This window comes from Phyllostomus hastatus, unplaced genomic scaffold, assembly GCF_019186645.2.
Source record: "Phyllostomus hastatus isolate PE091 unplaced genomic scaffold, TTU_PhHast_1.1 phas_contig_36, whole genome shotgun sequence".
NCBI lineage: Eukaryota > Metazoa > Chordata > Mammalia > Chiroptera > Phyllostomidae > Phyllostomus > Phyllostomus hastatus.
The window spans coordinates 5,616,711-5,642,353 of NW_025333862.1; the positions used below are offsets into that span (position 1 = coordinate 5,616,711).

Below are 25,643 nucleotides of genomic sequence, written 5' to 3' on the forward strand. Positions count from 1 at the left end.
AGCCTCAGTTTCTCCCTCAGAAGATGGTGAGATCTACTTTGTGATTGTTAGAGTTGCTTTTGAAATTGTAAATGAGGCTATTATTATTTAAAAGTATAATATACTGTATATTAAAACATACAAACAATAATCAACAAGCAATTGTCCTCTTTCCATTAAGTCTTAATAGCCTCATATAGTATATTGCCGCTTTGAAGAGTTAGTCCTAGAGCCCAGGCTTGTTATGAAATGCCAATTTCTTAAATGTTCTCACCAAAAAAAGCTGGGGGGGGGTAAATGTGTAAAGTAACGAACATGTTAATTAACTCAATGGAGGAATTCTTCTACAATGTACATCAAATCATCACTTTATACTTATACACTTTAAATATCTTATCATTTTATTTGTCAATTATACTTCAGTAAAGCTGAAAAAAGAAGTCTGATTACTGAGCTGGTTCATGCTCAGCATTCAGTGTATGCTATAAACACTGTCACACACCCTGTGGGGGACATGTCCTGGGTCCAGTGGTTCCCAGCACAGGCTTCGAAGCCAGCCCTGGGTGGGGCCGCCCTGTGTCTGCCTCACGAGGTCTGGAGTCCCCGCCCTCTGTCCTCCCGACTCCTCGAATAGAACTCTCTGCAGTTCCCAAGAGAACCAGGCTTGCTTCCCTGCTTAGCTTATCATTCCCCCTGCAAATGGTTCTTTCTTCACCCACTTTCTAACTCCTGTTCTTCCACACTTCCTCCTAGACTTCCCTGAGCCTCAACACTTGGCTTAGTGTCCTTCCCACCTGCCTGCTCCTGTAGCCACCCTCGATTTACACCTATGGCAGGTGGGCCGACATCGCCCAGTGGTTGGCCTCCCTCCCCTCACTTCAGTACTGACTAGCACTCTTGGATTTAGAATGTGCTCAGGGACATCTCCTAACAATCCTTGGAAACAGGTTTTAGTGCAGGTGAGGAAACCAAAGCTCAGAGAGGATAGCTTGCCCAAGGCCCCACAAACACAGCAGAAGAGCTGAGGGATGAACCCAGGCCTGACTCCAAACCCTTTGCAGTCAATTGTAAATTTCTAAGGGCTCCCAGGGTTGCACACAGTGAAGGCATATGGTAAGTATTCAACAAGTAACAGCTAGTATTATTTTGATTCAACCAGACTGTCAGTCTTGGCAGGGAAAGAATCTTAACCCCTTGGCATGACCCCCGGCCGGGGCCGAGCCAGGGAGTGGAGGGCAAGGCCACTGCCACAGCTTCTAGAGCACACCTGAGCACCACTGGTTGTTTCTCAGAGACGACTGATGTGTGTCTTCTACCACAGGCCTCTGTGCTTAAGAGACATCTCGTTTCTTGTCGCACTTTGGCCCCTTCGCAAGTCTGAGTGAGAAGGAGGCGAGACTACAGAGGGGTCCAAAACATCGAAGCTTTTTGATGAGACACACAGGAACCACCAACCAGCTAAATAAACGTCCTCTTTATTTACCAAATATAATTTATCAGTTATGTTGACATTTGTCAATTCAGTTATAGTAACTATAAATAATTCTCTTAAGACACAGTTCTGTAACTTTTTAAGGATACGAGAGTAAACCAATGTCGCTCCTTGCAGCCAGGCCGAAGTACATGCAGTCTGTGCAGTCGGGGGAAAAGAAGCGAGTCTCCCATGAAAGCCAACTCCACTCTCCTGCTGTCTCGCCCCAGAATCCTCCTGCTCACACATCCAGGGCTGCGGGTGCTCCCACCCTCCTGCACTTTTGGCAAGGGAAGGTGCTCCAGAGTCTTCTGGGGGAGCCTGGCCAAACTCCAGAGACAAGGAAAGGGTGTGATGGATGGGGCAGGAGGGACTGGGGACCACAGGGCACAGCCTCAGGGGCAGAGGAGCTGGTGTTGGTGCCTGTATGAGAAGAGCCCGTGTGGAAATGTGTTTGGAGGTGGGAGACAAGACTCGAGGCCCGAGGAGCAGAAACAAGCCCAGGCTGGTGTTAATGAACTCTGTTGGACACAGCTCCGACTAGATAACCTCTACGATTCCTTCCAACTCTAAGGTTCTAGACTCCACTAGGTGGCCTGGGTGGAAATGGAGGGAGAGAGAAGACAGAATCTGGAGGTATAGGGCAAGTTCCTGGGACAAGGCATAGTGTTGGTAAGAGACAAGGTCCTTTTTTGGCCTTCCCCTGGAAGTGGGTCCTTCAGGGGACAGAGGGGAGGGTTTCTGGGAAGGCTGTAGATAGGCCAGAAAAAACCCTGCATCCGAACACCCAGGTTTGTACGTGTGTGAGCGTGGACAGGTTTCCGATCTGTTCAGTGTAACATGTGGGTAAGATACAGAGACTCCAGTGTTCTCCAAACCTTGTGCTAGGCAGAGAAAAGCAGAGGCAGCTAGCTGACAGCTAGTCTGCTAGTTCTGATGTCTAGTCTACTAGCTCTGAATCCCTTTTTGGGTGGCTGGTGAAGAGAGGTGGAGGCTATGGAAGGCGAGGAAGGGTCATTTAGAGAAATAAACACTGGTTGAGCCATGGGGCTGGGGGCTCTAGCTGTGGTCAGTGTTTTACAGAGGCGGGGTCTAGGGGGGAGATCCAGAGGCAGAACCTGGCTTGCTGATACAGATGCAAACACAGCAAGGAAACTTTTTCTGCCGGGTTCAAAGGAACATGTGGCCTTTACCTGGGGAATGAGGTGAGGTTAGAGCTGTATTTCCCTTACCACTGGCTACTCAGTGCCTGGTACAGTACCTAATATGTAGGCACTCAATAAATACTGCTCAATGAATGTTTCAGACCATGCCCGCAGAAGCCCTCCTCTCGGAGGGGCTGTGAACTTGCTGAATGAGTAAGTGAATGAATGGTGAGTACAGGCAGAAGCCAAGAGAGAGGACAACTGACCTCCATGACATGACAGAATGCAGGGTTTTAGGAGGTGACAGTCTAAGGGGACCACATGACCATGTGTCCTCAGGAGAAACAGCAGCAACGAGACACCCCTGGCTGTCCTCAACCTCCTAACATTCTCCACATACCCATTCCCGCCCCTAACCTCGGGACCCAATCTGGCAAGCTCTGGGGAAGGTAGGGTTTAGAGACAATTAGAGATGAAGGTGAACAGAGATGAAGAATTAATCCTCTGGGCCCAGAGAGAACAGAATAGATCTTGGCAAACGTATGGGTGAATGTGGGTCAACGAGGAAACCAGGCCACTGTTTGTTTCTTCCTGAATGTGACAATCTATTGCACAAAGATGACCGGGAGGGGTTAGTGGTGCTTACCAGGCAAGTGGGTAAGGGGCATGCACACAAGTCGAACAGTCAGTCCACCTCACCCTTTCCGAGAGCAGAAGGGCCTTGGTCCAGAGGGCAGAGAACAGGGTTAGGGTTACATGGAGCCAAGAACAGTGGTCTCCTGCCTCGTGCCTTGAAGTTGGTCCTTTTCTAGAAGAAGTGTATGTGTGTGTGTGGGTGGGGAGTAGTGAAATGTATCCCTCTGTTCAACCAGAAGAGAGAGAGAGAGAGAGAGAGAGAGAGAGAGAGAGAGAGAGAGGAAGGAAGGAAGGAAGGAAGGAAGGAAGGAAGGAAGGAAGGAAGAAGAGAAAAGAAAAGAAAGAAAACAAAAACACCAGAGCCCACTCACAAAGGGTTTCTCATTAGGGCCAAGACTAAGTTTGCTACAGCATGTCCTCAGATTCCAGATGGAAACCCCTGCCCCAATCCACCTCACCTGGAGGCACCCACCATGAAATTGCACTTGGTGATTGTCTCAAAATCTACTTGTCCTGCTCGTCTCAGTCTATCCGTCCTGCCTGAATTCTTGCTATACAAACTTGGCTCAATGTATAAAAATTCCCATTGAAAATAATGAGAATTCGGTATCAAGGTGAAGTCCTAAAAAGAGGTGGGAGTATGGAGTGGGTGGAGGAAGGGGAACAGGAGACAAAATTCAAGAAGAAAGTGCAGAGGGTGGGGAGAAGGTTGAGTGACCAGGCTAGTCCCCGACATCAGTGTCTCGGTCCCCAATAAGCCAGAGGACATGGAAGCTGAGTGCTAGGAGCCCCGTGCCAAGCAGGTCCCCCAGAGCTGTCAAGTACGGGATGGAGAAGTTGTCCGGGTCCAAGCCCCGGCCCCACATCCAGTGCACCATCCAGTCTGCGATGTACAGGAGAATCAGCACCTGGAGAGACAGAAGGGTTCAGCCTGTAGCCATCCCTCTCTCCAGGGGGAGCCAGAGGCCACACAATCAGACCCATTCACTGTGTCCCAGGGCTTGGCCCTCCAGTCCTGATGCTGGACAGCTCACCCTTCCAAAGGGCGAACTCTCTGTGTTCCTCCACCCCACAATCGCTGCCTCAAACAGGTGACAGGCATAATGCGAGCCCCTCAGAAAGGAAGATGCTGCACTTCCGGGGTCACCCACATCATCACTACCTTCTGCTCCCAAATTTCCCAAATGAGGGGCTTCCTGACCAAAACCCTCCTTGCTGCAGGAATGCAGCCCTCTTGCCTCTAATTTTAGGTCATCCTATCTTCTGGTCACTCCAGCTCCTGCCATGGAGGAGCCCGGCAGGGGGCTGGGGCTGGGGTTGGCTTTACATAGAGGGATTCCTCCTAGGAGTGGAGTGGAATAAGGACAGTGTCCGAGGCTCCTGCCAGCGCAGTCGGCTGAGCAACAGCTGATTAACCCAAGCTGGCTTCCTCCTGACGCTTTCCATGCTGCTGCTGTGTGCCCCATGAATGCAAGTGTATTTTAATGTGAGTCCTAGCAAAACAGAACTATGAACAAGTCTGCTACATTGAAAGTGGACAGTACACAGCAATTCAGGAGACAGTTTGGATTATGCGCTGCTTTGATTTCCCTGTGCCCTTGCGTTCCCTCCATCACTACAGACAACTAAGAAAGATGTAGATTAGAACCTTGCTGGTGGGCCCAGGACCAGCTGCGTCAGCAGTGGCTGCGAGCTGGGGAGAATGCAGAGGCTCAGCAGCCCCCTTCCACCTTCCCCAAATCTAAATCTCAATCTGCGTTTCAACAAGATTCACACCCACTTTTTAAGTTGGAAATGCACCTCATCTATATGCTATGGGTGAGTGGGCAGACCCGTGTCGTCTTGTGTGCTCAGCACCACCCCTGACACATCAGCCCCCTAAATGACTGCACCTGTGTGAAAACGAAATGGTTGCTACCAGTAAAGCTCCAACAGTTATTTGGGAGTTGTTACTCTTGACTGCCCTTTGCAAATTCTGTGGTATGTTAATCCTGCCCTAAGGAGCTCAGATGCAGGGACTTGGGGGATAAAGAAGCTAAAATTGATACTTTTTTTAGACAAACTTGGCTGTGTTCCTGACTTCTCTCCAGGGAGTTGGGAGGCTGTAGTTCTAGCACCCTTCACATTCTCCCCTGCCCAGCACACAGCCAACCCCCACCCCCAATAACTTCACACCCTCTCCAGCAGCTTCGGAAGAGCCCCAAATAAAGAACAAATAAAGAACGCGGCAGAAGGACTTCAGGACATGCCCCAGGAAAGAATGGCAGCTGTCTGCACTCCAGCCTCCTGAGCAGGCCCTGGAACACCCGACTGAGAGGAGGCAGCAAGGGGTCAGGAAGAGCTTTTGTGGGGAATAAGTGCCAGGCTCTGGCCCGTCACAGGCCTCAAGAAGAGAGCCGAGGTGACAGTGTCCCCAGCGTGTTTGTCATGGATAATGGAGCTAGGGTTTATCCTTCCCAACATGGGCCAAGGGCTAACCTCTAGTGACAGACCCTCCTCTTTCCCACCAAGTGCACTTGCAAGAGAATGTGGTGACCTAGGTAACTGCTTCGAGGAAACAGCATGTGGTTGATTGGTTGATTCTCAGCCCTGTCCTTGCTAAGAAGTCCCAACACACAACCTTTCTCAAGGTGGCAGTAAGGGGTTAGAGGGATAAGTGATTGCCAATAGTGGGGACTGGTTAAATAAAATTAGGGTACACCTGTATAACAGAATAGAATGTGGTTGTAAACAAACCAGGGTGTTCTTCTCTTTATATATTGATGTGAGATGATCTCTAAGATAAACTGTTATGTGAAAAAAGCAGGACTACCTGTGTGTAAAAACGGAGAAGCCTGGCTGGTGTGGCTCAGAGGACTGAGTGCCGGCCTGCGAACCAAAGGGTTGCCGGTTCGATTCCCAGTCAGGGCACATGCCTGGGTTGCAGGTCAGGTTCCCTGGTGTGGGGCATGAAAGAGGCAACCGCACATTGATGTTTCTCTCCCTCCCTTTCTCCCTCCCTTCTCCTCTCTAAAAATAAATAAAATCTTTAAAAAAAATTAAAAAGGAGGAAAATAGGAAAAATATATGTTTGCTTGTATAAATATGAAAGAGTTGGAGGGTAGATGAGAAATGGATACAGGGATGGCCTGCGAGGAGGAGAACTGGGTGGCTGGGGAGGGGCAGAAAGGAAGACCTTTCACTGAGGCTTCACTGTGAGCCTTTTACATTTTGCATTGTAATGTGACTGTTACTACTGATTCGAAAAACAAATCTATAGGCATTTAAAATGTAATGATGAGGGTGTGTGTGGCTATAAAGGGGGAGCTCAAGGGATCCGTGTGCTGATGGAATAGTTCTCTGTCTTGACTACAGTGGTTGTTACCTGAATCTACATGTGATACAACTGCACAAAGTTAAACACACACACACACACACACACACACACACACACACATGCATGCATGCACGCGCGAGTGCATGTGCAACTGCTGTGATCTCAGGAAGCCCTGTGGGTTGTATCAGGGTTGGTTTTCTGCTTTTGACACTGTACTATAGTTACGTCAGAGGTTACCACTGGGGGAAACAGGCGAACAGTACACCGGACTGCTCTGTGTGTTTTTTCCCACTTTCCTGTGAATATATAATTATCTCAAAATAAACTGTTCAGAAATGTAATAATACAACAAGGGACAGGTGGCATAGTGTTACAGAATGGCAGGGCTGAATCGGATCCTACAGATTATCTAGGTAGTGGTTTCGACCCTCCCCTAAGCTGTGAAACCCTTTATGCACATGAAACCTCCCGGGGAAGCCCAGCATGCAAAGCAGAGCCAAGTGGAGCTCTGTGGCCAAAACCCACCTGCTCATTGCCTTACAACCACCTGCCTGAAAACCTCCACTCTGGGCCATCTCAGTTTACAAATGTATCACTGGGCTCAGAGATAATTCTACCACCAGGGCAAAAGTCATACTGCATGTCATAGTGACTCTGCTGGAACTACAACCTGTTCTCCTGAGCCCCTGTCCCGTGTTGACCTGTCAACCAGTCCCACAGAAAGAGGAGCAGAGCATCTGACGGGCCAAGCCTGGGCTGCCCCTCCCACCCCTGCAGGGCAGCCCTGCCTCACCGGTGCCCCCGCAGTCCTACCTGGAGCAGTGCCGCTGTCATGTAGAAGACGATGAAGATGAGTGTGAGGGTGGTATGCCCGGCCTGCATACAGCTGATGGTGTAGAGGAACACCAGGTGTCCTGGAACCACGAGAAGGAAGAGGACTCGGGCCGAGCGAGAATTCACATCTGGGATGGTGGAGGGGGGGAGAGAAGGGTTGAGGAGGCATCCTGGTCCCAGAAAGCTTTTCAAAGTTAGGAGATGCCACGCCACACTCCAGGGCAGCAGACAGTGGACTGCCTCTGCCTCTGCAGCCAGAGGTCACCAGGCCCAGGGCATCTCAGGGAAGGAGAGCCTTCCTGCCTGCGCTCTCCCTCCACAGCAGCTGGCGAGGTCCGGCGGAGAAAAAGGACCTGTGTACCCGGGGCCCAGCTGTTTGTTTTCTTTCTTTTTTTAACCCTACGGACATTTATTTCTTTATTTTTATTGCATTTCCCCCATTACCATTTGTCTCCCTTAGAATCATCACCCCTCCCCCTGCAATCACCATGCTGTTGTCTGTGGCAATGAATCCTTTCTCTTTTTTGGTCGATCCCTCCACCCCTTAACTGCTCCCCTTTGCAGTGCTGCTGGCCTGCTCTCTATCTATGAGTCAGTCTCTATTGCTTGCTCCTTTAGTTTGCTCGTTAGATTCCACATATTGTGAAATCACATGGTATTTGTCTTTCTCTGACTGGCTTATTTCACTTAGCATAATGTTCTCCAGGTCCATCCATGCTGTTGCAAAAGGTAAAATTTCTCCTTTTTATGGCCAAAGAGTATTTCATTGTGTAAATGTACCACAGTTGTTTTATCCCCCAGCTGCTTCTTAAGTGAAGTTTATTGACTGATGACCCCCCTCCCTCCAGGCTACAATGGCCCTAAGAGGCTGGGACTCTGTCATTACCAGGACTGAAGAAGGTGGTGCATGGGCTGGGGCAGCGGCGAGGGGCTTGCTCCGAGTTCTCCCCTGGCATTCCATTCATGTGGAGGAAGGTGGAGATGCGGCTGGCCTGCACGGCCACCAGATTGCCCCCAACACCTGCAGAGAGACTTAAGACTTTAGACTTGGGGGGAGGGATGAGTTGGGAGGGCTTGACCCATTCACTATTCCCTAAGAGATGAGTGAGACATTAAATAGAAAAAGGAAGATACCCCCCACCCCACTGCAGGGACCTTCCCAGGCTGCTCCTATCCTTCCCGCTATGGAGACATGGCAGTCAGGACACAGGCAGGTCCGCAGGCTCAGGGGCCTGACTTCTCCAGCAGCGCAGCGTGTGCACCTGCGGTCACACACTGCCTAGGGGACGAGGCCCTGCGCTGCCCCAGCCCCTCTCCGGAGCTCTAAGCAGACCCAGGCACCCAATGCTCACGCACTGGTCCCAGTAACCAATGCCCAGTGTCAGGTTTGAGCTCTGTAATCTGGTGCCTTGCCCAGGAACCATGCTTGTGGTTGTTACCCGCCCCCCCACACCTATTCCCTGTGTTGAGCCCTGTGAGGCCGGCTTCTGCAGACTGTATTACTCTACCCCCGAGCTGGTGCTTCTGACTGGGTTTGCTCAACAGGAGGCATCAGTAGATGATCAGAGAGGGTGGGAGGAGACGGAGACAGGTAAGGTATTTCTGCCATGATCCCTTTCTGCTTTATGGCAGTAGCTTACCCCTGCTGGGGACAGAGAAGGGCTCTCTCTGGGCTTCCATAACACTATTTTCTCCCCGTGACCCTTGAGGACTGGGGCTTCCTATTGTTGCCAGTCTCTGGGTGCCTTAACATCTCTTGTTGGTCTTTCTAACCTGCTCCCACCTCTGGGAGCAGACCCTTCATTAAAGTCTTGAACTAACTGAGCAGGATTCTCTTTGCTGCTAGAACACTGACCGATACAAAGCCCCCTAAATCCTCTTCTCCCCCTCCTATCCCCTGGCAGCTGAGACCAAGACCTCACCGTTAATCACAGGTGTGAAGACAGCCATCCCTGCAAAGTTGGGGTCTGAGACAGTTTTGTCCAAGATGAGGCCTCCCACACTACATAGACACAAAGACAAAATGACACAAAAGCCATTAAACGGTTCTGTTCTAGTCCCTGGGATGCGAGGGACAGGCCCACCTGGCCTTGGGCAGGAAGGGGAGCAAGGTGGCTTCTAGGAGTCCTTCGTCTTCCAGTCCTGGCTTCTTTTGCCAGAACCAGCTGCTGCTCATAACTGTCACGGTGATCCCCGAGCAAGCTGGTGGTGCCCACCTCCCAAGCTGGCTAGAGGAGCCGCCCACAGGGTGACCTGCTTGTGAGAACCTGGCTGTTCTGCCTGCTCTGTATTTATTTCCCCTTATGGTGACAGTGCTAAGCTCTTCCTCAGGGAATGGCCTCTCTCAAACTCAGTCACTGCGGTTCATGTGACCTTACTCGAATAATGACTAGGCCCCAAACTCATCCAATCAAAGGATTACATTCCCACAGCCAAAGTGATTGGCTCAAGGATAGTCATGTGACTGAAGAAGAGCCAGTGAAATTCTAAAATGGGACGTTGTGAAATTGTTGAAAGATTCTCTCTTACCACTGAAACTAGGAAAAATAGAAAAGTGTAAACCTGGAACAGCAGGCCAGCAGGAGGGAAAGCAGAGCCTGGAGATGGAGAATACTGGGGCCCTGATGATAAAATTTCTGCTCCTGAATCCAGCTGTGCCTCTTTAGTTCCCTACGTCGATGCATTCTCATCTTCAATGAAACCCATTTCTGGTGGTTGCTGTCACTTGCAATAGAAGGACATGTGACTGATATACTCCTGAAGGCATCTCCAGGGTCTGTGCTATGCTCCCTATCTTCAGGGCTTAAAAGGGAGTCTTTGGCAGGGTGGAAATGGTGGGAGTATGTCCTCGAGGCCGGATCCTACCTGCTGATGGCCATGGCAATAATGACAGGCTCCCAGCCTGAGTACAGCACCTCCCTTGTGGATGGGCTCCGTCGAGCCAGCACCACCCAGACGGGCAGCAGGGCCACGAAGAAGGCACATACCAGGGGGTAGATGTATTGCCAGTTACCTGAGAAGCAGAGATCAGAGGGAGGTGAGTGCCGCGGCTCCCTGCTCCCAGCCTCCCCTCAGCTGAGCCTGCCAACATCCCAACAGACCAATGGCAAGGCCACACTGAAGGCCTGAAAACATGTTGCCTCATCTGACCCTCACTGTAAGCCCGGGAGATGGGTGGGGCTGGCCTTTCCATTTTGTAGGGGAGAAAACCAAGGGAAAGCCCCCCAGCACTGGCCTCATAAGGGGTGGAGACCAGATTCTGTTTCCTGCTTTGATCCCCAGAAATCACCATCTCCCCTCCAGTTCTTTATCTTGCAAGCAGATTCCAGCCTTCAGTTACTTTCCTTCACCTTTTCCACCATACCCCTCCAAGGGACCACTGCAAGAGCCCTGCAAGAGTCACAGGACCCAGCAGGAACATACATATTTCTCCGATACACCCCCCTGCCCCTGCCGCAAGCGTGAACTTGAGTAAGCACTTAGCCTCATCTCTCTAAGGCGGGGAAAACCTACAGCTGTGCTCCAACCAAATAAAGAATCCATAAGAAATGCTTACACACTTGCACGCACACACCCTTCTCTCCCAATCCCACCCAGGAGCCCACTTGGACCACACCCTTGGTAGCTTCAGCCTCACCCAGCTCCAGGTACAGTCCCCAGCTGATGCCTGAGAGCAGAGCCAAGGTAATGAGGTCACCCAGACTGGCAGCAATAGGAGTGGCCACATTGTCTGGGTTGATTCCAATCTTTCGAGAGCCAATGATGACCCCAATCATAATCATACCTGGAGAGGAAGGGGAGAGGCCAGGAAGGGTAAGAAGACATAAAGGGGTGGCAACGAAGAGAGAAACTGGAGGTACCAGGCCCAGTTGCCACATCTGGGGCAGTCCTCCCTCCTCCCTTGACCCTCCCCTTCCTTCCTTACCCAATACCAGAGAGGCAATGAAGGCCGTGGCCACACTGCTGGCACAGAGCAGGAAGGCATGCGGGATACTGAAGTGGCCGTCAGGGATCCAGCCAAAGACCACGGCTGCAATGGATGCCAGGAAGCCCACCACTGTGGCCTGTACCTAAGGAGGGACGTGGTGACTTGGAGAGCCCTGGGAGCAGCGAGCTTCTCAGCTGAGGCCACTGAGCACTTGAGAAGACCTTTTCCTGGCCCTCAGCAGCCCCAGGAGGCAGGCTGGGCGGGACTGTCCAGTCCTCCCAAGTTGGAATGATGTCTTTATTTATTTAGTTTCACACCAGACACTAGTACTAGGCAGTGCACCCTGCAGGAGCCCAGGACATGTTACTGGCTGAATGAGTGAGTGTTCCTCTGGGGACTGAGGTGAAGTTCAACAGCGCCTAAGACTTCAGTCCAGGGACAAGGCCTGGGCCTAAAGGGGAAAGACTCCAGTGCAGCACCTGTGGGGCCTCCTGGGGACGCTGGACAAGGGTGGTCAAGTACACTTCAGCACTCTAGTCTTCTGCGTCTGATCTGTGGGGACATGAGCCCCTGCAGCACAGGGAGCCAAGAACTGACACTGAGATACTGGAGTTTCTTGGCTGTTTTCCTGGGAAACCTGGTTACCTCCTGAAGTTTCTTTGGGAGAAGCCAGCTCAGCAGGATTCCAGAGCTCCCCTCAGGACCCAGCTGGGGCTGATCGAAGCTTTCAGATTGTGGACAAGGAACATGCACAGCCCAACCTCTGGCTCTTGCTCTCTTACCTGGATGAGGGCCATGTTCCCAGTGATCATCCGCCAGAGCTCCTTGGGCGTGTCCATGTGCCCGATGTTGGCCTGGAAGAGGGAGGACAGGGACTGGAACTCCAGGCTGGGAAAGGCCTGTAGCACAACCCATTAGAACCCCACCTAGATCAGGAGGCAGTGCACGTGGCCTCAGACTCTGGAACTACCACATGAGCCCCACAGAGGGAAGCAGGATTGGGGGGGCTAGAGTGAGAGGGATGGAGCTCCTTGAGCTCCTGCAACGGGATGGGGGCAGCAAGGCAGCTTCTAAGGTAGCCTCTTCTTCCCTCCTCTCAGGAGAGCCACTGAGCAAGGGCAGCCCATTCCCGCATGGGTTACAATGACTTGATGGGTCCCCAGCTCTGATGCCAGCTTGCTGTCCCAGGGGAGGAAAGACTAGTTGCTGATGGAGAACTGCAGCAGCAAGAGTGTCTGGGAAGGAGCGAGGTGGCATGGGAAAGACCAGGAGTGGGGCAGGTTGGGGCAGACTAGGTTGGCTGCCACTTCTCTCTGCTGCCTTCTCTAGACTTGTGGCCATGTAGGGACATCCCTGCCACCTGGTTGGTTCCCCCAGCCTCCTGAGTTTTACTGCCTTGTGCCTCCCATCCCAGGGCCCTGTATGTGGTTCCGCCTCTGAACCGTCATGGCTGATCTAAGTGGTTGTGGGAGGTAAGAACGATGAGCATTCCTCCCCATCTATTCCTTTAAAGCCATAGGGGAAAGGGAATGGAATGGGAGGGGGGCTGGGAAGGCCTGGCTCTGCTCCGGCCCAGCTGCAGAGTAGGGCTGGAGATCAGAGGAGGCCCCCATCTGTGCAGGTGGAGGGACCAGCATGATGCTTGCCTGTCAAAGCTGCATAAATAGTCACGAGGCAGGTTGCAAAACAGGGGGTGGGGCATGAGTCCAGGGACGGCTGGGACATCCAGAAACTGAGCCTGGGAACCACTCAGGGCAGGGAGCCCCTGCCAGGAACAGGACACCCAGCCTGGGATCTCCCTGCACCTGCCCACCCCAGCCCCACACTCCAGGCGTTGAGAAAGGGCAGTTGAGAAAGGCCAGTCGTGCTCTCCTAGCCTGGCTCTGTGCTGCCCTGAGTCCTCTAAACACCCCAGGCCTCCCAGCCAGGACACTCACTGCGGTGGACAGCCTGGATGCCAGGGTCATTTCCAGGTTCCCCTTAAGTCCCAGCAGTGCAGGCACCAGGATGAAGACCTCTGTCACCTTCTGGAAGACTTCCCAATGCTGCAAGGTGAAAACAGATCTCAGGAATTTCAGTGACCAGAGGGGTTGGCTTCAAGGTTGAATGGATAGTCTGGGATCAGGGGCTTGAGGAGGAAATGGAATCAGCAGGCAGTAAGCACACCAGCCACCTTTCCTCCGAGAACCCTGGAACCAAACCAAGCCCACGCTGCGCCAAACAGCAGAGCCCCCACTTCTTGCCACCCAGAACAGGGGAGATGTGGAGGGTCTCTTCTGGTCAGGAGTCCCTAGCCTGACTCTACTTCCCCAGTCTGCTATTTGGAGCCAGGGGAAAGAGAACGGTGGGGACCCACACTGCTGAGTCGCCCCAGCGGGCTTACAACCCCCAAATTCTTCTGAGATTCCCTCTCAAATCGTAATCCCCGACCCCCTTGCCTTTAGTCCATTTTCTCTGTGGCCTCGGCCTTGGGTAGTGTTGTCTCAGCTGTTGAGAGCTGGGCTCCACAGGGCTGAGGAGATTAGAGTTTGTTTGGTTTCTATCTCTAAGGGTTTTGGGCCTGAGCCATAGCAGTTTTCCTTCCAAACAGGGTCTGAATTAAGACTGTGGCCCCTAAACCCAGAATGCTCACCTGCAAGAGGTTTTTATTCCTCCTCTGTGTTCTCACACCCCACATACCTTCCCCAATCTCTGATCTAGGAGAGGCAAGTATACCCCTGCAGAGAGGGCACTGGGCTGGGGGCAGGAGACATGGGTGCTGGCCCCGGGACTGCCAGGCCTGGCTTTCCCACCAGCGCCATCAGCTAACGTCCATTAAGTAGACTATGCTAGGCGAAGTGCTCTCCATGCCCTTTCCGTTCCGCCCTCTCAACATCCCAGTGAGGTAGGGGCTTTTCGTAACCCCACTTCGTACATGAGGAAACTAAAGGTTCAGAGAGCACTACGCTCATTCATGCTAAGAGGAAAAAAGTAGGAGCTAGGATTGGCTATTTCAAAGCTACTTTAGTTGTAACTGAAACCAAAGACTTGTAGAAAAGGCTGGAATTGCGTCTCCCTCTCTGGCCTTGGCAGCAATGTGGGTTCCTTTATTTGTTTTAAGAATGGAAAGCCTTCAGGTTTGGAGAGGGAGGAGGGGCCAGGCAACCCGGCAGAAGCACACAGGTCGCAGGTCGAGGCAAAGCGCTGTGATATACTGGACTGACAGCCTTCGGGCTCCTACAGGACAGCACAGGCCGTGGCCTCACGCCGCCTCTCCAACGTCCTCCCCACAAGGGCCAGGAGCAACCTGGGACAAGTACAAGGACCTCAAGCTCCCGACTATAAAATATACAACGAAGGGGCCAGCTCAAATGGTCTCTAGAGGCAGTTCCAGCACCAACACTATAGCTGTGGATGAGCAAGGTTGCAAACCAAACCTACAATGAGACGTCCCTCATACCGAGCAGGATAGCTTCTATTAAAAAAAAAAAATACTCAGCAAATAACAAGTGCTGGCAAGGATGTGGAGAAATTAGAACCCTTAGGCACTGTTAGTAGAAATGTAAAATGGTGCCATCACTACAGAATATGACATAGCGGTTCCTCCAAAAATTTAAAATTCAATTAAAAAATTAAAAATAGACGCTGTCACGTGAGCCAGCAATCTCGCTGCTGGGTGCATACCCAGAAGGGTTCAGAGCAGGCTCTCCAAGAGGCATCTGTACCGCACACCACGTTGGCAGCAGCGCTACTCGCAAGGGCCCAGAAGGGGAAGCAGCCCAAGAGTCCCTCGTTGGATAAACAGAAAAACAGAATGTTGTATAGACATAAACTAGAATATTGTTTGGCCTTAAAAAGGAAGGATATCCTGTCACATGCTACAACATGGATGAACCTTGAGGACATTGTGCTAAATAAAATAAGCCAGACACAAGCAGACAAACACCGTGGGATTCCACTTACATGAGGTGACTGAAGAAGCCAAGTTCACAGAAAAGGTAAGTGCGGTGGCGATGCTAGGGGTGGGGTGCGGAGAAAGGGGCCTGAGTGTGTGTTGTGCGCGGAGCACTAGTGTTGCAAGATGAAATGTTCTGGAGAGGGATGGTGCTGATGGCAGCACGACAGTGTGAGTGTGCTCACCACCACTGACTTGTATCTTTGAAAGCTGCTAAAATGATAAAGTTCATGCTCCGCGCCTTTTTTTTTTTTTACCACAATTAACAAAAGATGATTGAGAATATCAGAGGGGACTGGGCCAGGACTAGAGACCAGCGGAGGCTAGACACTGGGGGTCAGCCGTACAAGGCAGAGACCTCTCTTATCTCCTCAAGAGTTCTGTGTGTGTGTGTGTGTGTGACTGGCGGGGTAGGGGACCTACCCTGGGGAAGGGCTCATCTCATTAGGGCTAGAGCCCTTGCTCGGGCCCATGGCCTGGCCCCTACAGGTGGAGGGCCTAGAACTCTATTTAGCGAAGCCCCTCTCAGAAACCCCCTTCCCTGGCTCCTCTCCCCCAGTAGGAGTTGCTAAGCTTTCAGGTACCCACAGGAAGAGCCAGACCCTTCCAAAGGCTGGAAGGATTTGAATTTCTTCTCACCCTCAGGGCCCCAGAGAGACTGCAGCCCCAGTGAGCCCCATGTGCCCTGGAGGGACCTGGGGGCTGTTAGTCTTGGATGATGGTGCACACCACTGAGGTTCCAGGTCCTTGCAGGCTTGGCCTTGCTCCACTTTGCCTCCTCCTTCCTCACCTAAACTGGATAAGCAGCTTCAGAGAGGGAAGAATTCCCTCTGCCCCCCTCCCCTCAGGAGGATGGCCAACTGTGGGCTTTCAAAGCTCCTTTCTGAGCACAGCCTCAGAGCCCCTCCTCACTGCAAATCGTCTTCCCTCCCAGCTCCCTGGCTGCCAGCTCTGTGAAAAGCTTAGTTCTCCAGGCAGGTATGCATACTGCGTAGTGCATACGTACTGGCTAAGGGGAAGAGCCAGAAAGATATACTCCAGGTGTATGCAAGTAATAGTTCCCGAAATGTTTCTAAGGAATATTGTTTGCCTTTATAATTATTTAAGAAAAAATACGTATGATGCTCAGTTAAGCCCCTCTGGCAGCCACCATAAGCACATCCCAAGTCCCCACCCCCCTTTAATTACACAAGGACCTAAAAGGTGTGGGGTTTTAGCAGCACTGAGGTGAGAGACAGACAGGCAAGGAAAACAAGCCAGTTCTCCCAATGCACACAGAATGCAGCCTGGAACCTCACACGGCCCGAGCAATGCCAAGTTGGCACTTGGGTCAGAGCTGCCAACTCCTACACACATTCTTTCTTTACCCACAAAACTCTCTCAAAGATGCAGCTCAGGGCATGCGCGCACACACAGGACTCTGGGAGGAGATGCTGGCGGTGTAGAAGCAGGCTGGAAGCAGGGTGGCCCTGAGGTCAGGGGTCCACAGTCTGTGGCAGGGGCAGGCAGTGTGTCCTTCCTGCTTCAGCCTAATCCAGGCCCGTCTTGTTCATTCTGACTGGAAGTGCCTGCCCCTGAAGTCAAACCTGCCAGCCCTGCCAGCCCAACCTCATCCACACCTTCTTGCTCTGCTGGGGAGGAAAAGGGGGAGGTCCAGGAGGCAGGGCTCCGCTGGGGGGCAGGGTGAGGAGGTGTATCTACACATTTCACTGCTTCTTAGAAAGGCAGCCCCTTTTCCAGTTCTTCCTTATGGGGGTGGGGGCTCACTGGCCCCTGAAGTTCTGGGGGTGAGGAATGAGACTGCCCGCCCTCAGATATAATCCCGATTCAGAGCCGTCATCTCATGACCCTGCCAGTACCTCCTCTTTGTCCTCCCACCCCTTACGGACTCCAGCCGCAGACACGGACCCCTGCCTGCCTTCTTCCCCAACTTCTGCCCCTCCAGGAGGGTAGTAAGGGGGAAGAAAGGAAGTCACAGCCAGGAAGAGTTGCAGTCAAGACTTTAAGCCTGAAATCCGCAGAGATAAGCTCTAAACCCAGGCTGTGGGAGAACGTGGGAAGTGAGACTGGAGTTGACCTTCCAGATCAGATTAGAGTAAGCCCTGTCTTCACCTATCTGAGCCTCCCTCCCTCCCCAACCCTGCAGGTGTCCTCTAGTTATCCAAGGAAAGGGCCTCAGGGCAATGCCAGGAAACAGAGAGCTGTACAAAGTGTGAGAAAGGGGTGGTCAAGTGCAACGGGACCTGAGTGTCTTGGCCAGGAACGCCCCAGACACGGAAGCAGGCTGGCCTGGAGAGAATGCCTCTTTCCCAGCCCACTTTCCCAAGCCCGTGCTTGCTATCAACTTTCATCTTTGTAGGTGCTCCCACATACAGAGCAGGAAGGAAAGCTAGAGAAGGAGGTCCTTGGGGAAGGGGGTCTACTTTCCTTGGGATCCTCAGCGGATGAGCAGTGAGTTAAAATAAGGACCTAGGAATCCCACCTGTCTCACCACAGCTGAGAATTCCAGTGAAGGTGCGCATCCCGCCTTCTGCCACCCCCCTCCCTCAAAAGGCTGACAAAAAAAGGCCCTGCAGCAGCCAGGACCATATTCTAGCCCCTTCAGTTCCAACACTGGGCCCAATCCTGCTTTCCCTCCCAAATGGGACGGCAGGAACTTTCAGCCACGGCGGGGAAACTGGAGCGGGTCACAGTCCATTTATCCTTTTCCTGCTTTGGGTCAGCAGGCCAGCCCCTCATCTCACAGCAGAGCTGGCTGTACACAGTGAATGGAAGGCAGGTAAGCAGACAGAAGTGGGTTTTCCAGGAAGAGACTGGGTCTCCTGCAGCGACAGGAAAAGATTGGGGGCCCTGGGCCAACGAAACATCTGCACCAACACGGACTTCTGCTCAGTTGTCTTGGAACACCGCGGGCGTTCTCCAGCCGCCTCCTCCAGATGCCCCTGACTCTGAAGCACTCCTAGACGCTGCCCTCTGAAGGCCATCTTAGCTCGTGAAAGGGGAATGCAGGCAGGACTCCTTAGAAATCATCCTGCTCTTCCTGAATCTGAGATTGTCAGTTGCCCCTTTTGCTCCCCTGGGTACAGACTAAAGTCTCCCTTTGGCCCCATGTCCTGTTCTTTTGGCACCCACTCTCTGCCATGATATCACTGCAGCTATCTGCACGGCCTGCTCCAGCCTGGCCTTGGCAGGGAGGTTGGGGGAGGGGGACAAAGACAATCCAGCCATTGTCATCCCCACCAACTGAACCTAATTCTGCAGTGAGCTCAGGTGCCACACCAAGGACAAATGCTGGCCCTCTGCGGGTACACTGGGCGGGCTCCAAAGGTTCCCTACCTAGGTCTCTCAATGTCTCTGGCTTATGGGGGTGGCGTGGGCTGGGGCAAGATGTCAGAGCCTTTTCCAGCTATAGAATTCTCAGAGTGTGTGGGATGGGAAGACAGAGGGCCTTCTGAGAACTTTTGTTCTTGCTCACTTTAGAATATAACTCCAATTGTTCTAGATTTCAGTTCACCCTGCTCAGGGGAAGACAAAGAGAACAGACTCCTCCCAGAATCTTCAACCAGCTGGTGAACCGTGGCCATGGCGAAGGCCACAGAGGTTAGCGATGCAGGCAGGCTCTGAAGCGGAGGACCGAGAACAAGTTACCTGACTGCTCCAAGCCATAGGCTCCCTGTCTAAAAAGTGGAGATGATTTTGGCTCCTGCAGAGCAGCCCGGCATGTGCACCTCATACCAGTGTCATCCAGAAATAAAACAACCCTCTCCCAGGACATTGCTGGACCCTGGTTCTGTATCCCTTTGTAGATAGCAAACCAGAGCTCAAAAACTCTAAACATGAGAACCAAGGTCGCAGGAAAAGAATAGAAGAGGTGGAGAAATTGCTACCCAAGTTTCATTTCTCCTCCTCCCACTACCCCCCACTCACTGCCCAAGGAGGAGAGGCAGCCGCTGGGTGAGAGGAATCCAAAGCTGGCCTTCTCAGCTCCAAGCTGGCTTCCTCACCTGGATGAGGAACAGTCCTCAAGGTAACAGGTCATGGGTGAGAGGAGCAGTATGGGGCACTTTGGCATGACAGAAACAACACCCTCATTAGCAGCCGAAGGTGCAGGGTTTTCCCAAAGGCTCATGTCAAAGAAGGAAGCATCTAGAACCACTACCCTCAGTTCCCTGGGACATGAGCATGGTGAGGCCCACCAGCAGAACTCTCTGCATCACCACATGCACCGTTTGTGGGGTTGGACTGGCACAGGGGAGGGGATGCTGAGCTCTATGTCCTCATCCTCCTGAGAGTTCATGGCCAGGGACACACTGAGGGGTCCTAAAGGGCAAAGGCCAGATCTCCCTTGGCCTAAGTATTTCTCTGAGTACCGAGGACAGAGCCCAGTATTCAGCAGGAATTCGATACCTGCTAATGATGAACTTAAATGCAGTATCTTCAAAAAGCTCTGTGTGCCTTATTGTACTTCAAAAACTGTTATCTAGAAAGAAGACTTTAACTATCTCTTGGACCTGCAGGTTTTGGGTAAGTGCTAACTCACGATATGCTAACATAGCATATCCCTGGCTCTTATCTTCCAGAACTTGCGATTCTTATCCTTAATTCTACCCAGTAGCCTCCAAAAGAGAACTCTTTGCCCGAGGCAGGTTCATGAAGACAGGTATGGAGCAAAGAGGCCAGTTCTGTCCAGGCCTGGTTACATTTTGTCCCCATTTGTGTCACATAATCAGCACTTCTAGGTCTTATCATGCCACCCCACCCAACTCCCCAGAGCATGCATCAGACAGCATGTGCCCACCCCCATTCCCCAAGGAGACTGGGCCAAGGTTATAAGCAGATAAGCAACACAAAATGCCTTTAAGAACCTTCCCACTTAATCTGAGACCCTCTTGGCAGCCAGACAAATTCCTGCCCAGCAGGGGGATGGAGAGGAGACTTGAAACTGAGCTTTCTGCTATGGGTATCCTTGAAACCTCAAATAAAGGAAAAAAGGAGGCCCATCTAAATGTCTCCTGCTGAGCTGGGTTTAGCAGGAATGCCCGGAGGGATGGCAGGCAACAGCCCCACTCCAACCCTCCTCTTCCAAGCCTGAGTCCTGGAACCGACTCTGCTTCTGTTAAGCACTACTGCCCCGACCACTTCTCTGGGGCTACTGGGCTTCCTCGAGACTTCCGTAGTAAGTAACCAAACCAAGAGGAAACTGAGGACACAACCCAAAGGGAAACTGTATTCTAGGAAGCTGCTTCTGACAGGGAGGCGGAGAGAAAGCTCTGCCAGGAGGAAAAGTGGCCCCAAGGCTCACACTCAGAACTGCCCTTCCCAGGTCCTACCTGAACGATGTCCAGCACCATGCCCGCAGCTACAGTCCCGAAGCCTGCCAGGAGGAAGGGAAACAGCACTTGCAGTCCGATGGAAAAGGAGGTCTCCTTGAGCGGGGAGGGTGGTGCGGGGCCACGGTCTGTGCTGACGTCGTCACTTTCATTGCTCTGGCTCCCGTTCTCCAGCAGGGCATCCTCCTCCCGAACCCCCTTGGCGTTGGCCCGAGACTCAATCGCCACCACCTCTACCCCAGCCCCATCAGGCCCCAGGAACTCAGAGGTCCCAGCCAAGGGCTCTCGCCCGGGGCCATCCGAAGAGCAGGGTGAAGCAGCAGGGCCAGTCCCGTTCAGCTGGTGGATGTCCTTTGGCTCTGACTTAGAGGACATGACGGGAAGGGAAGATGGAAAGGGGGAAACTTCTCTCTCTCTCTCTCTCTCTCTCTCTCTCGTTTTTTCTCTCTCTCCCTCTCTAACTCGGGAAAGAACTTAGTCTTGGGGTGAATCCAGGCTTGGGTGCCGCGGGACCTCTTCCCACGGCTCTCTGCTCATACCAGGCGCTGCAAAAACTGATCTACCAACAGGCAGCCCCATCAAGCACTGAAACCGCAAGCTGGAGGGAACCAGAAACTCTTCACCAGACCCAGCAGCCAGCCACTAGGGGTGCAGATGCCTGATTCCTGTCGTCCAGCACTGGGCTGGGGGAAAATTAATCTGACCTCTTATCTTCTTTGGTTCTCAGCAGCAGGCTCCTCAGAGCAGGGACATCCAGAGCAGAAGAGCCCAGTCAAGTCTGGGGTACCCTCTGAGGTGGCCCTTCTTTCATGAAAAGTAGCTTGAGTTCAAATCTTTCAGAAGGCAGCCTGGGCCTGGAGCTGTGGCTTCTTCCCACACCTCTGGCTGGGATCCTTAAGTTTCCCACAGCTTCTCAGGCTCTGTTGGTCCCAGGGCACCGTCTGTTGTCTTTCACCTTTCTTCTGGAGATTTCCTTCCTTCCTGGGAAGACCCTGAAGCTCTCCAAATCCCTGGCCCTTCAAGTCACGAGAACCTGTGTGGAACACCTTATGTGGGAAGAAGATAAGAAAAAGAGAGTGTTATGGTACAGCAAAGGACAGCCCATACTGGGAGGCATAAAAGTGGGCATGAGCCAGACATAAAGAGTTTGTTCTTTTCACTGAAATTACCACCCCTGCACAGTAACATCTGGAGGCCCAGCAGGCACTATCCCTGCAGTCCTTAAAATCAGCACCAACCCTCCGCACAGGGATCGCCACAGTGGCAGCAGCCGGGGTGGGGAAGATGCTGTGCAGGAGACCTTACATCTTCTTTTCGGCAACTGGGGGTGGGCAGGGATGTCTTGGGGATACCCCTTCTTAAATGTCCATTAGGAATCCAGGATTATTTAGATGTGGTCTCTCAGTGAAGTCAGTCACAGACTCAGTCACAGACTGCCTGCCACGCAGCCACACCACTGTAGAACGTGATTGTTTACAGTCATACGACAGCCACACTGGGCAATTAAACAGGGAGAATTTGATCACTGAGTGAAGGTCCCCAGACCCCCAAGTGCCCTAGCCCCTGAGAAAAAATAAATAGGAGGACTCCCAGGGTAACGAGGCAAGCCTGCCAGACCAAGGCCAGGAGCCAGAGGCCTACCCACTCCTGCCCTTGAGAGTCAACAGTGTTACAAAAAGCTCAGACGTTGACTTGGATCCAGGCCTCTGTCTCTACTTCTCTCCTCCTGGTCTGGGCCCTGTGAGCTTGTCAGATAGGACAAGGGCGTTATCTCACTTGGAGAGAGAGGTGAAACTACTGGTTATTATGCACACATTTCAGTTCCCATGTTCTCCCTGTTCCCTGGGTTACTGAGAGTTGGATATATTGGAATTCTTAAAAAACAAACAAACAAACAAAACCCCCAAAAGCACCAATTAAAAAAAATAAAAATAAAGCAAAGCAAAACAAAGCACCATAAGCCAAAATGCACTTGTTCCCAAGTCATGTCTCTTTAGCTGTAATTATCCAGCATTTGTTTGCCTAAAGGACCCCCCAGGCCTTGATCCCACCCCATTCTGTGTCACCAGAATAACTCTTACAAAATAAAAAAATAATTTTAAAAGGAATTCCCTGAGGTAAAATAAATAGATCCTTAAGTATTCCAAACACACACAATTAGTCAACTCCAGTTTGGGAAAGGGTGGGTCCAACTCCAGGAACTGGCCCATGGACTCAAGTCACCCGGGACTCCCTTTTCCAGTCTCCTTTAACCTAGTCTTGCGCTTCTTTCAAAGACACTCACTGGAGATCCAGGAGGAAGCCTCTGAGCAGGAGGGAGTCCGCCGCTGCTGTGCTAGGAAAGTTTCTGAGTCTGCTAAAACTTGACCCTCCCTCTTCCTCCTGTCTTCCACGCAGGCCACCTAACCTGAAGGGACTGGCAGGAAACGAAGCCAGTCCCTTACTCCATTCCTTCCAGTAAAGAGACTTCGGACAGGCCTAAGACCGTGGGGTAAAAGAAGCAAAACGCAACCAGGATGCCCTGAGGAGGGGACACAAAGACCCATTTTACTATCCCCAAACCAACAGTAGGGAAGAAGTAAATGGGTGTCCTCCTTTGCCTCTCCCAGATTCAGACTCAGCAAATGCGCTTTGCGCCAGGACTCCCGCCCTCCGCCCCCCACTCCCTACCCCAACTGGACTGACCTGCCCCTCGTTTAGGAGGAAAGGGGGCGCCTGGCGAGTGGCAGCAGGGGCCCGTGGTCTTGGGGGGTGCAAGGTTCCCCCTCTTCTCATCACTCCTCTTCCTCCGCAGTCCTCCTTGGCCCCCGGCGTGCCCCCCTCTACACCCCCAGCCAAGGCGAGCGTCCAGCCACGAACCCCGGCTCGCTACATTTCGCCTCTGCGTTACAGCGAGGCCGCTGTTCCACTTCCACAAGAGGAAGGCGGCCGGGAGGGCTGGATACACGGCCTCGGGCGAGGCGGGGGCACCAGGGACTCTGGGGCCAAGCTCACTCGCCCCCAATCGCTTTTGGTCCGCGGACTTGGGCCCGACTGGTTGGCTGCTAGTGGCAAACGAGATCTGGGGCAGAGTGGGTGGCACCCCCTCTCCATCAAAAATAGATTCCGGATGGACGGCGCAGCAACCAATCGGAGATGAAGAAGGGGGCGGGCTCCGCCTCGTCCGGCCCCTTTCCTTCGCTTTGTGTGGAGGGGCGGGGCATCGGGAAACCCGGTGAGTGGGGTGACGGGAACTGGGAGCCCCAGGTCCCCCCACACTGCGCTGGCGCGGGTCCCACAGCCCCTCGGCCGTGGCCTAGGTTCGAGCTGCCTGGCGGTCGTCACGCTGTACCATCTCCCTCGGGCCTGCCCACCGCACCCGGAGCCTCCCTCGCCCGGTAAAGGCCAGTGAGCCTGTGCGCGACCTCTCTGGCATCTTGAGTGTTTTCTTGAGCCTTTGGCCTTCGGGAAGACAGGGAAACTACCCTGTGGAGCTCCCGGGCTCCTTCCCCGCGCTCCGTACTCGGAAAGAGCCATCCCTACCTTGTTCTTGGTTACGGCTCCTCTCCCGCTGCCTCGTCACCTCTTGCTTCCGCCACATCTCGCATTCTTCTAAGCAGATGGCTCAGCCCGAACGGAACCGGCCTTAAAAAGGCCAGGCCTTGAAAGGGGTGGGGATGGGCGGACGGGAGGGAGGAAAAATATGTCAGATTCTCGGCTGCGGTCCCACACACACCACCTGAGGTCTGGGCGGAGTGAAGCCGGCTTCCTTTGACCCTCTGAACCTGGTGGCAGCATGGGGAGAGATGTCTCCATCTCGGGCTAAACGAAATCCAACTTTCCCTGACGCACCTTGTGGGATCAAAGAGGGGTGTTCCCATCTAGCCTTTTGCCACTTCCTCCCTGGGGTATCTCCACCTCTTCAACACAAACTCAGTACCCGTTCTTTTTGGGATGTTGTTGTGCAGGGGGTGTGACCTCCCCCACAAAGGAACCGCCACCCTCGAGTTTTCCCTTCTGTTGGTGGAACCTGTGACCAGTGGTTCCTTCCTGTCCTTTTCCTCCGGGAAAGTGGCTCAGGGGGCTTTCAAGCGCGACTTCAGACCCCTGGATTGGGTTTGGAGTAGAGGTGTGCCTGGGGAGAGGAAAGCACAGTGCTGGGCATGAAGCTTTTGACTTGTTTTTCAGAAAGAGAGGGAGTAGGGGGGCAGAGAGTTGCGGGGGGGGGGGCGGGGGAGAACGAGAACACAGCAACCAGGTACTTCCTTTGGACAAGGATAACAACACAAACATCCTGGTCCCTACCTCCCACTCCAGTCTTTCGGATTATTCTCCTTTAGCTGCTGAGACATTTGCATAAGAGGCCTGCAATCTCACAGTACCTATTCTCAGGACCCCATTTTAGGCTCCAAACACTGGGTGTCTCAGTCTGGAGATGGAAGTAGCTGCTTAGAAACAGTGGACTTTACCCCAAAGGATCTATTTTTGAATAGGGGCTGTAGGGTTGGGTGTGGAATTAAGGCTGATGTACCTGGAGACTTTTCAGTTGGGGCTGGGGACAATTCCTGCCCTGCTCACCTAAACAGTCCTCATGCCCCTCTTAATCTTGCTACAGCTCAGCTACCTCTATGTAAATCTTGATCTCCCGCCTATTCCTTTCCCACCTTCCTTCCCCACCCCCCTCCACTGAAAACAGCTCTCCTCTCTTGTGGGTTTTTAAAAAAATTAATTGATGTTACACCAGACTGGGGAAAGTGCACAAAGCCTTAGTGTGCAGGTCAATGAGTTGTGAACACACACATGTAACTGCCACCCAGAGCAAGAACAGGATCATCACTGGCAGCTGAGAAGCACCCACCCCCATATCCCCTCCCAGTCACTGCCCCACCCTCTCTCCCTCTCTAACACCACAGATCGGTTTTGTGTGCTTTTGAATTTTATATAAATGAAACCGCTCAGTAGGTATCATTTTGTGTCTGGCTCCTCACACTCAATATTATATTGGTGAAATTAATGCATAATGTGGTAGGGTTAGCTTATTTTCATTGCTGTTCACTATGTCATTAAATGGATATGCCACAATTTATTCAC

At 52.5% G+C, this 25,643-nt stretch overlaps 1 protein-coding gene across 2 annotated transcripts; it reads right to left on the reverse strand.

Moving 5' to 3' along the window:
• Positions 1–1,438: 1,438 nt before the first annotated feature.
• On the reverse strand, positions 1,439–24,174 carry SLC41A1 (solute carrier family 41 member 1). Of its 2 annotated transcripts, none has more exons than XM_045841454.1 (11): positions 24,096–24,174; positions 20,574–21,619; positions 13,247–13,354; positions 12,092–12,163; positions 11,307–11,451; positions 11,019–11,165; positions 10,247–10,394; positions 9,304–9,383; positions 8,268–8,402; positions 7,361–7,509; positions 1,439–4,139 (listed from the first exon to the last, which is right to left on the reverse strand). In XM_045841454.1, exons 2-11 carry the CDS (start codon positions 20,946–20,948, stop codon positions 3,954–3,956), a joined length of 1,545 nt encoding a protein of 514 aa, XP_045697410.1. In that variant the 5' UTR covers positions 20,949–21,619; positions 24,096–24,174; the 3' UTR covers positions 1,439–3,953. The 2 variants fall into 2 exon arrangements, with proteins under 2 accessions (XP_045697410.1, XP_045697409.1); XM_045841453.1 differs by lacking the exon at positions 24,096–24,174 and adding an exon at positions 23,259–23,650.
• Positions 24,175–25,643: the final 1,469 nt, after the last annotated feature.